This window comes from Tripterygium wilfordii, chromosome 21, assembly GCF_013401445.1.
Source record: "Tripterygium wilfordii isolate XIE 37 chromosome 21, ASM1340144v1, whole genome shotgun sequence".
NCBI lineage: Eukaryota > Viridiplantae > Streptophyta > Magnoliopsida > Celastrales > Celastraceae > Tripterygium > Tripterygium wilfordii.
In genome coordinates, this window is record NC_052252.1 from 4,760,768 (window position 1) to 4,773,675 (window position 12,908).

General features: G+C 36.8%; 2 protein-coding genes across 2 annotated transcripts; both read right to left on the minus strand.

The window, feature by feature from the left end:
* Window positions 1-1,304: 1,304 nt before the first annotated feature.
* LOC119987759 (probable aspartic protease At2g35615) lies at window positions 1,305-2,162 on the minus strand. Its single transcript, XM_038832678.1, has one exon. It carries the CDS (start codon window positions 2,160-2,162, stop codon window positions 1,305-1,307), a length of 858 nt encoding a protein of 285 aa, XP_038688606.1.
* Window positions 2,163-4,438: 2,276 nt separating this feature from the next.
* On the minus strand, window positions 4,439-5,833 carry LOC119987761 (probable aspartic protease At2g35615). The gene has a single exon (XM_038832679.1). The coding sequence runs from the start codon at window positions 5,831-5,833 to the stop codon at window positions 4,439-4,441; it is 1,395 nt and encodes a 464-aa protein (XP_038688607.1).
* Between the last annotated feature and the right edge of the window lie 7,075 nt (window positions 5,834-12,908).

Below are 12,908 nucleotides of genomic sequence, written 5' to 3' on the forward strand. Positions count from 1 at the left end.
TCTATATTAAAACAATAAATTTTGGACAATAAATTCTGAGATAAAAGAGTGAAAATAAAACTATTCCGTTGATTAAATTAATGGAATAAACCTGTTGGGCTCCCAAACAAATAGCTATATGTCATTTTCGAATAAATAACCCCGTGTTAAATTGATTTGCATTAGTATCAATACTTTCGACCTAAAGATTCTTATCTTTAGGCCGAAAACCACATTCACATAAGGACCAAACCTCCACCATCAGAAGGGTTTTTCTACATCAATGGAGGGAGACACCTAAATATCAAAGAAAAACAGATATTATGATAGGGAGATATATGATCTATTTCAACCCAATTGACTTGATCATCGGAACATCCTTGACTGGAATCTCTCCAGTCAAGAATTCTCTGACATCTCTCTTGAGTTTTGTAGGATTGATGGTGGCCCTCAATACAAATAATTGATTGTGGAAACGAGCCCCACATTAAAATCTGGCAAGATTGAATCTTTGTTTGCTCAGCAAATTATAATTCAATTATCTTATCACAAACATTTTAGTTAGGAGATTCTTCTTGCGCAAAACACAATGAAAACAAAATTGTAAAGGGCAAAGGAAAATTTCCATAAGAAGAAAATTAAAATTGGCATTTTAATGAACCAAATTATATTTCATTGATCAAATGATTACATCACACATACATGAGAAATACACAAAGAGTAGTAGTACCTCATATTATTCATAGCCAAGGATTCTCTAACATCTTTCTTGAGTTTTGTAAGATTGTTGGTGGCACTGCAATATAAATCTTGGACTGGGGAAATGAGCCCCACAATTTGGCGCCCGCCGTAAAACCCCAGTAGCAATTACCTAAAAACAAAGCTCATGCAATAGAAATAAAAGCTTCTAACTACCAACGGAAAAACGCGCGGTGCTGTGACCATCGTAATAATCAACAGCGCCTTCAAGGGGACTATAGACTATTATTATAGGGAGGTCAACAAATGGTCAGCTGTTAATTAGGATTCAACTTTTTCTTATTACAAAGATTTTAGTTAGGAGATTCTTCTTGCGGCAAACACAATCAAACCAAAATCTTAAAGGGCAATGGAGAAGTAGTTCCATAAGAAGAATATTAAACCAAAATATATTTCCTTGATCGATGATCAAATGATTACATCGCACACATGCATGATGGAATTACACAAATGAAGAGCTAGGCATACACACTAGCTAGTGCTAGAAGCCTCATATATATTATTCTTATTGGATTCAACAACAATCACAAGAGTGAATCAAACCTGAGCTGAGTCGATCTTATAATTTAAACCGAAAATTGGATGCAGTTAAGTGGAGCATATGTGAGTACACGGCTTGATAGGTCAAATATCATCTGAACGTTTACTTGTGCCCTATTCCGCAAAACATAAAACGCACCCTCTTTTGGGACTATTGTCAAGCATATGATTTTATCAAAAAACACAAGAAAGTGATGAGGATCCAAAGGAAAGATTGCTTTAGATCCAAAGGTTGCTTTGAAATGTAATTTAAGTTCGGGGACTCTGCGAGAAAATCTACTTTTGTGGAAGCAAGTGTCGTATTCCTGATGTTTGAATGGGGTTTCACCTCCAGCTGCTTTTGTTAACGTATCAAGGAGTTGTTCGTATATTTTCGGAGGGAACGTTGTTATCGCTGTCTGAATGTCGACTCTCACGAGTTGTTGTATCTCTATTCTCTTGCGATTAATGCTAATGGCTTCAAGAGTGACGTAGTAGAAGGGATAGGGATGATCATAAGTAATTTTAGCTTTATATTCTAATTCTCTATTGTAGAGTCTAATAACTGATCCGAATCTAATCTTACTAGCATGAGTTACTGGCTGTTGTTCCAAGCAGTAGGAGAATTTTCCACCAACTTTTCCTCCCAATTGATGAAGCAGTGATAATTTCGACCCTTGTCCGAGACCAACAACAGCTTGAATACCATCCTTGAGATCATTTTCATGTGAGTCATCACATCCAAACACTATACCGAGAAATTGTTCATTTTTCTCAGAGGATTTCAAGTAGAACGCCTCAGTGCTCAACACTCTAGAGGATTCGAATTTATCGTCGCTAGAATGATACTTGTATTTGCACACTTGTGATTCCCCTTCCTTCGTATGTTTCATAGCTTGGCACATTTCTGAGCCATAGGTAACATATATATATGCATCCCGTTAAATACATATTTTGATAAGTTTGAGTGATAATTGAAGCTAACCCTGGCTGAATAAGGACTGAAATGTCAGGTTTGGGAGGAGAAGTGGTGAGACCAAGAACAAGAGAATCAGAAATGAATTTTGTCCTCCATTGTTGATGTGATGAAGAAATGTTTTGGCTATGAAGAGCTACCTTATTAGTGGATTCACGAGTAGAAAGCCAAAGCAGCTTCTTGTTGATCTCAACTTTCTGTCTGTGTATGAGCTTTGAATGCAAGGGAAGGAAGTGGCAGTGGAGTTGGATACACTGCATGGTGATAGATAGATGTACTTTCAGATAAGAAAAAGGTTGTAGCTTCACTTCAACTTCATTACCTATTGAGTGTGGTTCATGTTGCAAGGTGTAGGATATTGTTGTTGAATGAGTGGGGATTTGTGGGCTGAAAACCTTGGGCCTAAATTCCAAAATAGACTGATACCCATGTGGCCCAACTTTGATTCCATCTCTGAACAAGAAAGTTGGGCCAGAATGTTTGAGCCCATTTTGTAAAAGCTTGCTTGATTCTATTGCAGCCCAAGTACAAGTACATGTCCCTATTGTCTTTTAATTATTATTTTTTTTGGGTAATAAGTATCACAAAAAAAAAAAAAAGAGGAAAATAAAGGCATTGGTTAATTTCTTTTGAAAGTTGGATTTTGTACTACTAGTTTGGATACTCACCAGCTACAAAGCTACTTCTAACTATAACCTACATTTATTAGATATCTGGTCGTCTACATCAATTTTTCTGATAGATTCCAAAAGGTTGATAAAATGTCAGTATTCTCTATTTTAAAGATTTCCTATCTAACTAATACTGCATCTGATTATCTACGATATTCTTTACTTCATCAAAATAATAAATCTTTTTCTCCTTTATTATTCTATTAATATAAATAAATTTTATTGAAAAAATCTAAAACAATGAAAATTCTTTCCGCAACAAAGCGCAAGGATCATGGCGGATCTAAAAAGATAAAGAACAAGAGAGAAAATTAGAGAAAAGAGGGAAGCAAGGAGTGATGGGTTTCGGAGATAGACAGCCATAGAGGCCAGGCTCGAAGCCCAAAGCAAATGGCCCAATAGCTAACACATATTTAGATGAATCTTTATCTTCTTATAAATTAAAATATTAGATATCAGAATAGAGTACTAGAGTTTTATACTGAAGCCCCTGGATCAACTAATCAACATGCGAACTTATGGGAATACAGGGATGAATTTTGTTGGGAAAAATTATGTTTTTTTTTAATATGTCAACATGCGAACTAACCATCATCCAGATATTTTCCCCATCAATTGTCTTATTAATCTCTACCTCAACTCTCAACTTCAGCAGGGCCTTGTCAATGTTTTCATAGTTGATTCACAGTCAGTTAAGTCCTGATTAAACAAGCCCGGCCCATCGACTCAAAACTAGATTGAAGGCCCGACTCATCTGGACCCAGACCTAGCCCAACCCAAAACCCAAATGATCATTCTGGGTTTGGACCTTATATTTTAGGATTGGGTTGGGTTGGGTTGGCTCGGCTCGATACCGATCCCTATTGAGAGGTGAACAATGGTGTGCGTTGGGGGTGGATTAAGTTAAAATGGGGTCAGGACTGAAAGGTAATTATGAAATGAGAGTAGAACAATCCCCGTTTTGTATTGCATTGATTGAATTTGGTTTGACTGAGGCAGAATTAGAATCTGGATCAAATAATAAAATATGCTTTTATGGATAAATACAAGTTTTTTTTTTTAAGGGGATGGATAAATACAAGTTGGATACATAATTTTAAGGCGGAGTATTTAAGGGGAATATATAGTATGTACCCTATATAGGAGGGGGCCAACAAAATAGTCACATGTGAAACATAATTTTGCAAGATCAAAGCTAGCTGTTAAATAGAATTCAACTTTTTTTGTCTTATTACAAAGATTTTAGTGAGGAGATTCTTCTTGCAGCGGCAAACACAATCAAACCAAAATCTTAAAGCTAGGGCAATGGAGAAGAAGTTCCATAAGAAGAAGAATTAAAATTGACAAATATATTTCATTGATCAAATGATTACATCACACACATACATGGGAATTTACACAAACAAAGAGGCATACATACTAGCTAGTGCTAGTACCTCTTTATTATTCCTAGTAACTCAGAACCATAATTGAAATCTTCTTATTGGATTCAACAAGAGTGAATCAAGAGGGCCTCACCTGAGCTGAGTCTTATTTATACCGAAAATGATGCACATTCATATGGAGCAAATTTGAGTACATGGCTTGGTGGGTCAAATATCATCTGAACGTCTAATTGTGCCTTGCTCCCCAAAACAAAAACAAAACCCTCTTTTGAGACCCTTGGCACTTCTTTTGGGACTATTGTCAGGCATTTGGCGTCACCAAAATCAATTAGAAAGTGCTTAGGATGCAAACTCAATATTGCAGTAGATCCAATCTTTGGCTTGAAATGAAATTCGAGTTTGGGGATTCCGCGAGAACATTTACTTTGGAGAAAGCAAGTGCCGTATAGTGGATCTTTGTATGTCTTTATATTGCCAGCTTCTTCTTTAAACGTATCAAGGAATTGCTTGTATATTGTCGGAGGGAATGTTGTAACGGCTGACTGAATATCGACTCTCATGAGTTCTTGTTCACCTGGTATCTTTATTTCTTTGTGATTAACGCGAATGGCTATAAGAGTGAGGTAGTAGAAGGGGAATGAATCATCGCGAGTAATTTGAGCTCTATTTTCTAGAGTTTTATTGTAGAGACTAATATCTGATCCGATTCTAATCTTACTAAGTTCACTTGTTGACTTCTTAGCCAAGCAGTAGGAGAATTTCTCACCAATTTCTTTTCCCAGTTGATAAACCAGTGATAATTTCGAACCTTGACCAAGACCAACAACAGCTGGAATACCATGTTTGAAATTACCTTGATGTGTGTGATCGCATCCAAACACTATATCAGAGAATTCTCTTTCTGTCCCATTGGCGGATTTCAAGTAGAACATCTCAGTGCTCAACACTCCAGAGGAATAGAAGATACCGGTGTCGACGAAGTTATCATTGTTGGAATGATACTGGTAGTTGCAGACATTTGAATTCCCACTAGTCCTATGTTTTATAAATTTGCACTTTTTTGAAAGATAGTTAAGTGATTTATAGGTACTTGACTCTGTTGGATCATAAAGTGATTGATGTTCATCCCTGCAGTTGGTACAAGGACCACACCGTACCCAAGTAAGGTCATCTGACATGCTTGGGTAACCAAGTAGTTTAATTGGCGCCCCTTCTTTCGGATCCCATTTTTTTGGATCTTTTCCTACTTTTGGCTTACCTTTACCTATATATATGATCATGAAATAGTCACCGTGGTCATTGGTTAAATCAGACGACCCGATATACTTTTCATCTATATACATAGATGATTTGAGGCGATTGAGGGAGCGGATAAAGGATTCCCTTGAACGCTCTGACTCGGTCATCGATTGGTTATAAAATGGAGAGAATTTTGAGTCACGATGAACAAGATTGAAGTCGAAAGAATTTTTTTCTGCTTTGATTGGATACAAAATCAATGCACTGAGCAAAATGAGAATGGAGATGGAAACCAAGTGATGCATCGTTGAAGTAAATGGAAGGCAGGAGGAGGAAAGAATGAGATATTTGTGTTATTTGTTTTATAATTTGTGTTATTTATAGAGGGAGCAAGCATTATATCTCCAACAACATCTTACACAAGAATAAAACACACATGTGAAATACATTGAGTAGGGTTGTGCAATTACTTACACAACCTAGATTCTCATTCAAACCATTGGAGTCATCGAATAGTTGCAGAATATATAATTACTCTCTAGCTTGTTCTTATGCTATTGAATCAAACTTTACAACAATAAATAATCTAAGAAATTGTGAAATAATGACAGCCGATCACCTAGAACATGATTTTCTAGGCTTGGTAGCTTGTCTTTTTTGCTTAAATGGCCTTGAAGTTGGGTACTATGTGAGATTTGCCAATTCATTTTTTGTTGTTTTCAGACAAAGAATATGCTATTGAATCAAACTTTACAATAATCTAAACAATTATAAAATAATGACAGCCTCACCTATAGCATGATTTTCTAGGCTTGACAGCATGTTTTTTTTTTTTTTTTAAAAAAAATTTTCGTTTAAATGGCCTTGAAATTCAATCACTGATTAAATGATGCTGGGTGTGATGTGAGATTTTTGACAGTTCAGTTTTGTTGTTTCTCATACTAACAAAGCATTGAAAGAATATACTTGGTATATTTGAGTACATAATTGTTGAGTTGTTGTGCACATCTAATGGTGACAAAATTTGTACATTGAGTTATACACCTCAAGAAGTTGGTGCGTATGATTCATATGCAAAAATAATAATATTGTTTTCTTTAATAAGCAAATAAAATGGTGAATTGCATATAGTACAAAAGCCGGCCGGGTGTCATAGCTCTACAACATAATAAATTTGCTGTCAACTTGATTTCGATCATGTCGTCAAGTGAGAAATTTATGTTCTGTGCACGCGGGTCTGATGGTCTAAGTTTAAGCCCATTTCGGATGTTCAAATGATGACTTTATATGGTATTATTCTTGGTTACCAAAGAAAAAACTTGACTTCTATCGAAAAATTGTATCAAAAGCAGGACTGTACTGCAATTTTGGTTGTACTGGTAGGTAGTAATATTTTTTTACAAATAGTTTTACCGACAAAAATGTTAGGGATCCCAGTAAAAAATATCTTAGTTATCCTATTAGTGGATCTTGTCCCTTGATTGATTTAAGTGTAGGGGCTCACAAAATCGTGTCATTGAATCAGAGAAAGACACATTTACTACTGAGATGCTTTTTATTGGGATCCCTATCACTTCTGTTTTACTGACGAGATGAGCTGTATATAGCCAGAAATTGTATTCATTATTTATGAAAACTTTCTTAGGGTTTGTTGACTAATGGGCCGCATTGCCTTCGATCTGGCGTACTGTTATGGGCTTTTACCTTATTTCGGCCTGTCTCTCAACTTTCAAACGAAATTTTCCTCTTTTGGGGCCGGCACAAGTCCATTTTTGGTGCGAACAAAATATAATGAAACGGGTCAATCAAAACCTGTTAATCAATGTTATAATTTGAAGAAATTAAGAGTGATGATAAGAAAGATGTGAGAAAGAGAAGGAGGTGAGAGAGGTTTGTGTCAAATCTACTTTAGCTATTATCCAAGCTCCAGACCTAAGGCCCGTGTGGTTTTGGCTTTGAAAAGGCGCCTCTAGTGTTGAAGCCTGGACTGAGGTCTATTGCGGAAAGATAACTCAAAGGTAGCATTAGCATAAGTGGATCAGATGGAAGACCCCTGCAATCCCCATAGGTCAATTGAGGCTTGGGTCGAGGTCTAGTGCAGGAAGATAACCCAAGGTAACATTATCACAAGTTGAGCTGAGTAATGACCTATCTCGCAAATTGTGTTAATGGAAACATTTATGGGACTTGAACTCGTGACATCTCGCTTGTGCTAAGAGTTATCACGATCAAATTCACTATCTCAACTAATGACCTGTTGTTAAACCATTGGAGTCATCGAATAGTATATGAGTATAATTACTCTCTTGTGCTTATGCTATTGAATCAAACGAGACAATAATCTAAACAACTATGAAAGAACTACAGCCGATCACCTATAACATGATCTTCTAGGCTTGGTAGCTCGTCTTTTTTGCTTAAATGGCCTTGGAATTTGAGTCATCAATCACTAATTAAAGGAGGTTGGGTGTTATTGTAATACCCTGCTCTGCGTCAAATGAGGCGAGGTGTGGGGGTTACTGTTCTGGATGAAAATACTACATCGGCCAGGGATGGGTCTTGGGTGCAGAATATAACACGCTGCAGATCTTAAACTATTGTCCAATCTTTTCTGGTATGGGCCGGAAGGGATTGGGAACTGCCAGGTTGGGTTTGGTATGGGCCAAGTTCGATGGTTGGTGGGGAGATTGGGCTTTAGTGGGTCGGGCTGTTACAGTTGGTATCGAAGCCGACCTGGTGGGTATGTGGCTTTCGCCCTCACGTCTAGCCGGGGCGCGGTGCCCGTGTCTGGCGTGACCCACGGGGACGTGGGCTCCTAAGGGGGGTGGACTGTAATACCCTGCTCTGCGTCAGATGAGGCGAGGTGTGGGGGTTACTGTTCTGGATGAAAATACCACATCGGCCAGGGATGGGTCTTGGGTGCAGAATATAACACGCTGCAGACCTTAAACTATTGTCCAATCTTTTCTGGTATGGGCCGGAAGGGATTGGGAACTGCCAGGTTGGGCTTGGTATGGGCCAAGTTCGATGGTTGGTGGGGAGATTGGGCTTTAGTGGGTCGGGCTGTTACAGTTATATACGTGAGATTTGCCAATTCAGTTTTGTTTTTTTACATACTGTAACACCTGAAAAATTTATCAAATACGCTATCAAATTTTGTACACGTGTAGAATTATTAGGTTGTCCACGTACAAATTTTTCTTTGGAGAAATAGTTAAATAAATAAAGAGCATTTAGAGAAAAAAAAAATTTAATACTCCTATGGATACATATATAGATATGTATAATTTTGATGCAAAACTCTAACATGTGCCATGCACATGATTAAGAAATTGATGTTGAAATTAAGATTAGCAAAATTAATGAAAACAGTTACATGGGTTACACTAGAAAATGTATATTGGTCTAAATTGGCACGACATATGTATGTATATCTATATCTGTGTGTGTGTGGTGATAATGGTATGAAATGGAATTTTTAATTGCATGGTTTAGACATATCAAATGACAATTGTTTGTCTAAACTAAGTGAGGAAACAGATCTTTGATACGAGACAAAATAAAAGATGTGCAAGTAACATAAAAGGGTAGGTAATGATGGAACGAAGTGGAAGGAGGAATTTGAAGAATCAAATAAGAAGACTGGTCTACCGTGTGAGTAGGTTTAAAATAAAAAGAGATGGTACTAGCATTGGTAAATTAATCAAGAATCTTTAAAATAATAGAAATGAATGACAAGAGACCAATAGTAAAATGAGGAGGAGAAATGATTGTTATGCTTGGGAAAGAGGGGAAATGTACTTTGGCTAGTATTTCTAGGGATGGAAGTGGCAGAGAAGGTAAGAGACTTAATTAGAATAGGAATGCGATGATGATGAATGGAAGAAGATGGCCAATGAGCTCACCACACTTAAAAGAGTAGGGTAACTAAACATTGCTTTGCTGCCGTGTATGCACGCATGGGACAAAGAGGAAATGAGAGCTCTTGAAAAATTGAGACGTGGCAAGTAGAGGGAGAAAAGAAAAATAAAATAAAACAAAACAAATAAAAGGCCTCTACCATGCATGCATATATAACAAATGTTATTATTGGAACAACTGGCCTTGACACTTGGCAAAGAAGTGAGAAGAGTTGTCGTGTAAATCTAACAATAAGAAAATGGATGGAACAAATCTTTTGCATGTAAGACACGTAGTGAACAAGAAGGGAATAGAAGAAAATTGAAAAGAAGGGTGAATGGGTTCGTAAAGCACACTTTCACCCACAAACAGAGAGTGAAAATGGGGGGGGGGGGGGGGGGGGGAGAGAGAGAGAGAGAAAGGGAGAAGAAAGAGAGAAACAAGAAGAGGAAGAAGAAAGGAAGGACGGAAGAAGGGATCGATACGTCGCTGAGAATCTTGGGTGTTCAGGGCCTTGAAATAGATCAAGTGTAGCGCCGAGAAAATAATCAAGGAGCTAGGATCAGAGAACAAAGAGGAGTTCTAATATTTGGAGAAGGTAATAGTTCCTACAATACTTTTGAATGAACTGGGGAAATTACTATGTGATGGTGTATGGTAAAGATTAAGAGTTTGCATGTTTAAGGGTGTTCGGATTATAAAAGTGATTTTGATAACAACATGCATGTAGAAATTAAACATAGAAATGGTGTGACAATGTGAGTCGATAAGTTATAAGGAAGAAATTGAGGATCCGGTTGTGTAAGAATCATGAAATCTTAAGAAGTTATATGTATTCACCAAGTTAATAAGTCCAGATTTATACATGCATGTTAACTGGGAAAGGGAGTGATGAATAATGAAAGTAAATATTTCTAAACACCATGAACAGTAGTGGAGTGTTCATGCATGCCATGGATAGTCGTTAATGGGTGGTCCGTGTATAAATAATATGGGCTGTTAAGCAACCCAATGGAACTTTTTAAAAAAAAAACATATATATTAAGAATAACTTTTAAGGACGGTTATGAAATTTCAGCGGGGATATGTACATAATTAGATCTGTGTGGAGGCATTCCATAAAGAGAAAAAAAAATGGAATTTAGGTCTCTTAAGAGTGTGTTTGGATTAAGGGATTTGGAGGGGAGGGGAGGGAAAGAGATGTTCCTTCCAATTCTCTTGTTTGGATAGTTTATAAAAAATTAAGAGGAGGGAATTGGAGAGAAGATTTCATTAAATTTTTGTCAAAATTCTTCTTCCCAAAATAGAGTCATTTATAAGTTAAATACCTATTTTACTTTTGTACATAATATTTTAACATAAAAATAAGGATAAATTAGTAAATTAAACAAATTTTCTTTCTTTTTTTTTATCAATGCAAACATGGGAGAGAGAAAAATATTTCCCCTTCCCTTCTCTCCCCCTCCCCTCCCCTCCCCTCCTCTCCTTTCTCTTCCCTCCCCCAAATCCCTCAATCCAAACACACTCTAAGACCGAGAGAGCATACGTGGAAGTTAAATACTTGATAAATTCTGCCGTGGAAAATTAAATAAATAAATATGGGTTAATCGAATAAAAACTCATGTATAAACGATTGAAACTAAAGCAAATAATCTGATTAGGAGCGGCGGACGTTGACGTTGGGCCAGTCTTACATACGATAAAAGAAAAGGGAAGGCATCCGCTTAAAGTTGAGATTGTTGGCCAATGTGAGGGAAGTCACTGCTAACACATTCTAAATATTTTTATGAAAAGAGTTATCTTCGTGACATGTTTATTTGGTGTGTAAATTCCTTTTTCAGAGGAAATTACACATTTTTCCAGTAAAAGAATTTATATTTGATCTTATTCCAAATTTTGGTTTGAGGCCTTCCCAATATATGGAAATGATGAGATGTATGTTTAGCCTTCCTAAGGCAAAGCGAGAATTCGATTATTATTTAATGACATGTACATGATTTGATTTGTCAAGGTAAAGGACAAATGAAAATTGTCCATTGATTTACCAAAAAGGGATTTTAATACTTGAAGTGAGATAAATTTATATACGCTAGTAAATCCCTGCTACTTCTGAGTTGTTGTGATTTCAAACTCCCTATGCTGAATTTCTTGATCACTTGGAAATCGATGGATATGTTATGCATGCTTGTGTACATAGCCGCCTCAACCCTAGCCCTGTTGTGGGTTTTGCAAACTGGTCCTAGAGTGAGATCAGGTTATGTGTAGTTGAAGCGATTATACTCCCACACACTAATTATGATTGAATACCAAGATCCTTCTGACGAGAAGGCATAAATTGACGGATCGAGTTTAACACAAGAGGGGGGGTGAATTGTGTCCCCAAATTTCAATTGGAATCCCTTTTTCAATTTAAACAAATTAATGACAATTAACAAGTGGCACACAGATTTTTTCAACTCAGATTTCACCTATCAAATGATGTTGAAATGCAACGAAATTTTATATGCAATGTCACAACACCTTAATAAATACTATATCAAAATTTCAGATCAAAATTCAAAGTGTAAGGAAGTCTGCTATTCACGGACAGATTAGGTTTCAGAAAATTCTGCAATTCAAAACACTTGTCCTAATGATTTAGAGAAACCTCCACTAATGCAATTAACAATCTCAAGCAAATGATCAACACACAAGGGCAGAAAATCAGTTTTAATGCAAGGTCTTGCAATGACCAAAATAGTTTAGGAAACAATTAAACACTTAGTCAATCAACAAGCAAACAATGCAATCAACAAAAATTGACACAACGATTTATAGTAGTTCGAAGACCGTTCTCCTACGTCTACTACCTAGGTTCACCAACCTAGGATTTTCAACCTCCACTAAGGATGTGGTTTTCTCAAGAGCTCCACAAAACTCACAAGGGTTTTTAGGTCACCCTTAAAACTGAAGATTTCAAGATAATCTTCAAACTTTACAACCAAGGGTTTCTAAGAACTCCCTCAAACTTCAATGTTTGCAATATGCCCTAACAAAGGGACTTTCTCAATGGGTTTTTATTTTTTTATTTTTTTATTTTTTTTAGCCAAGGTTCTCACAGCTAGCACTAAGCTATTTAAGTGAAGAACTTTCAATAACAACAATCACACACTCACGGGTAGGATTTTCAAGTAGGTAAGGTGAGGTGATTTTGGGAGAAATAACACCTTGAGCTTAAGTGAAAACACCCTCTCTTTGCAGCAGCAAAATGGTGAGAAGACCTTGAATAGTGGCTCAAGAAGAAGCTGGGATTTTAGTAGACAATGGATGCTTGAATGCTTGAAAGCTTTGAACAAAGTTCTCTCTAGATTGCAAATGCTTCTCAAGTTGTATGAAAGGGAAGATCCTCTTTTAAAGGCAATTCTCTCCTATGCTTGCAGCCATTGGATCAAACTTCAAGAGTTGATCTCTACCATCCATTATAGCTCCTAATCTTGGTCA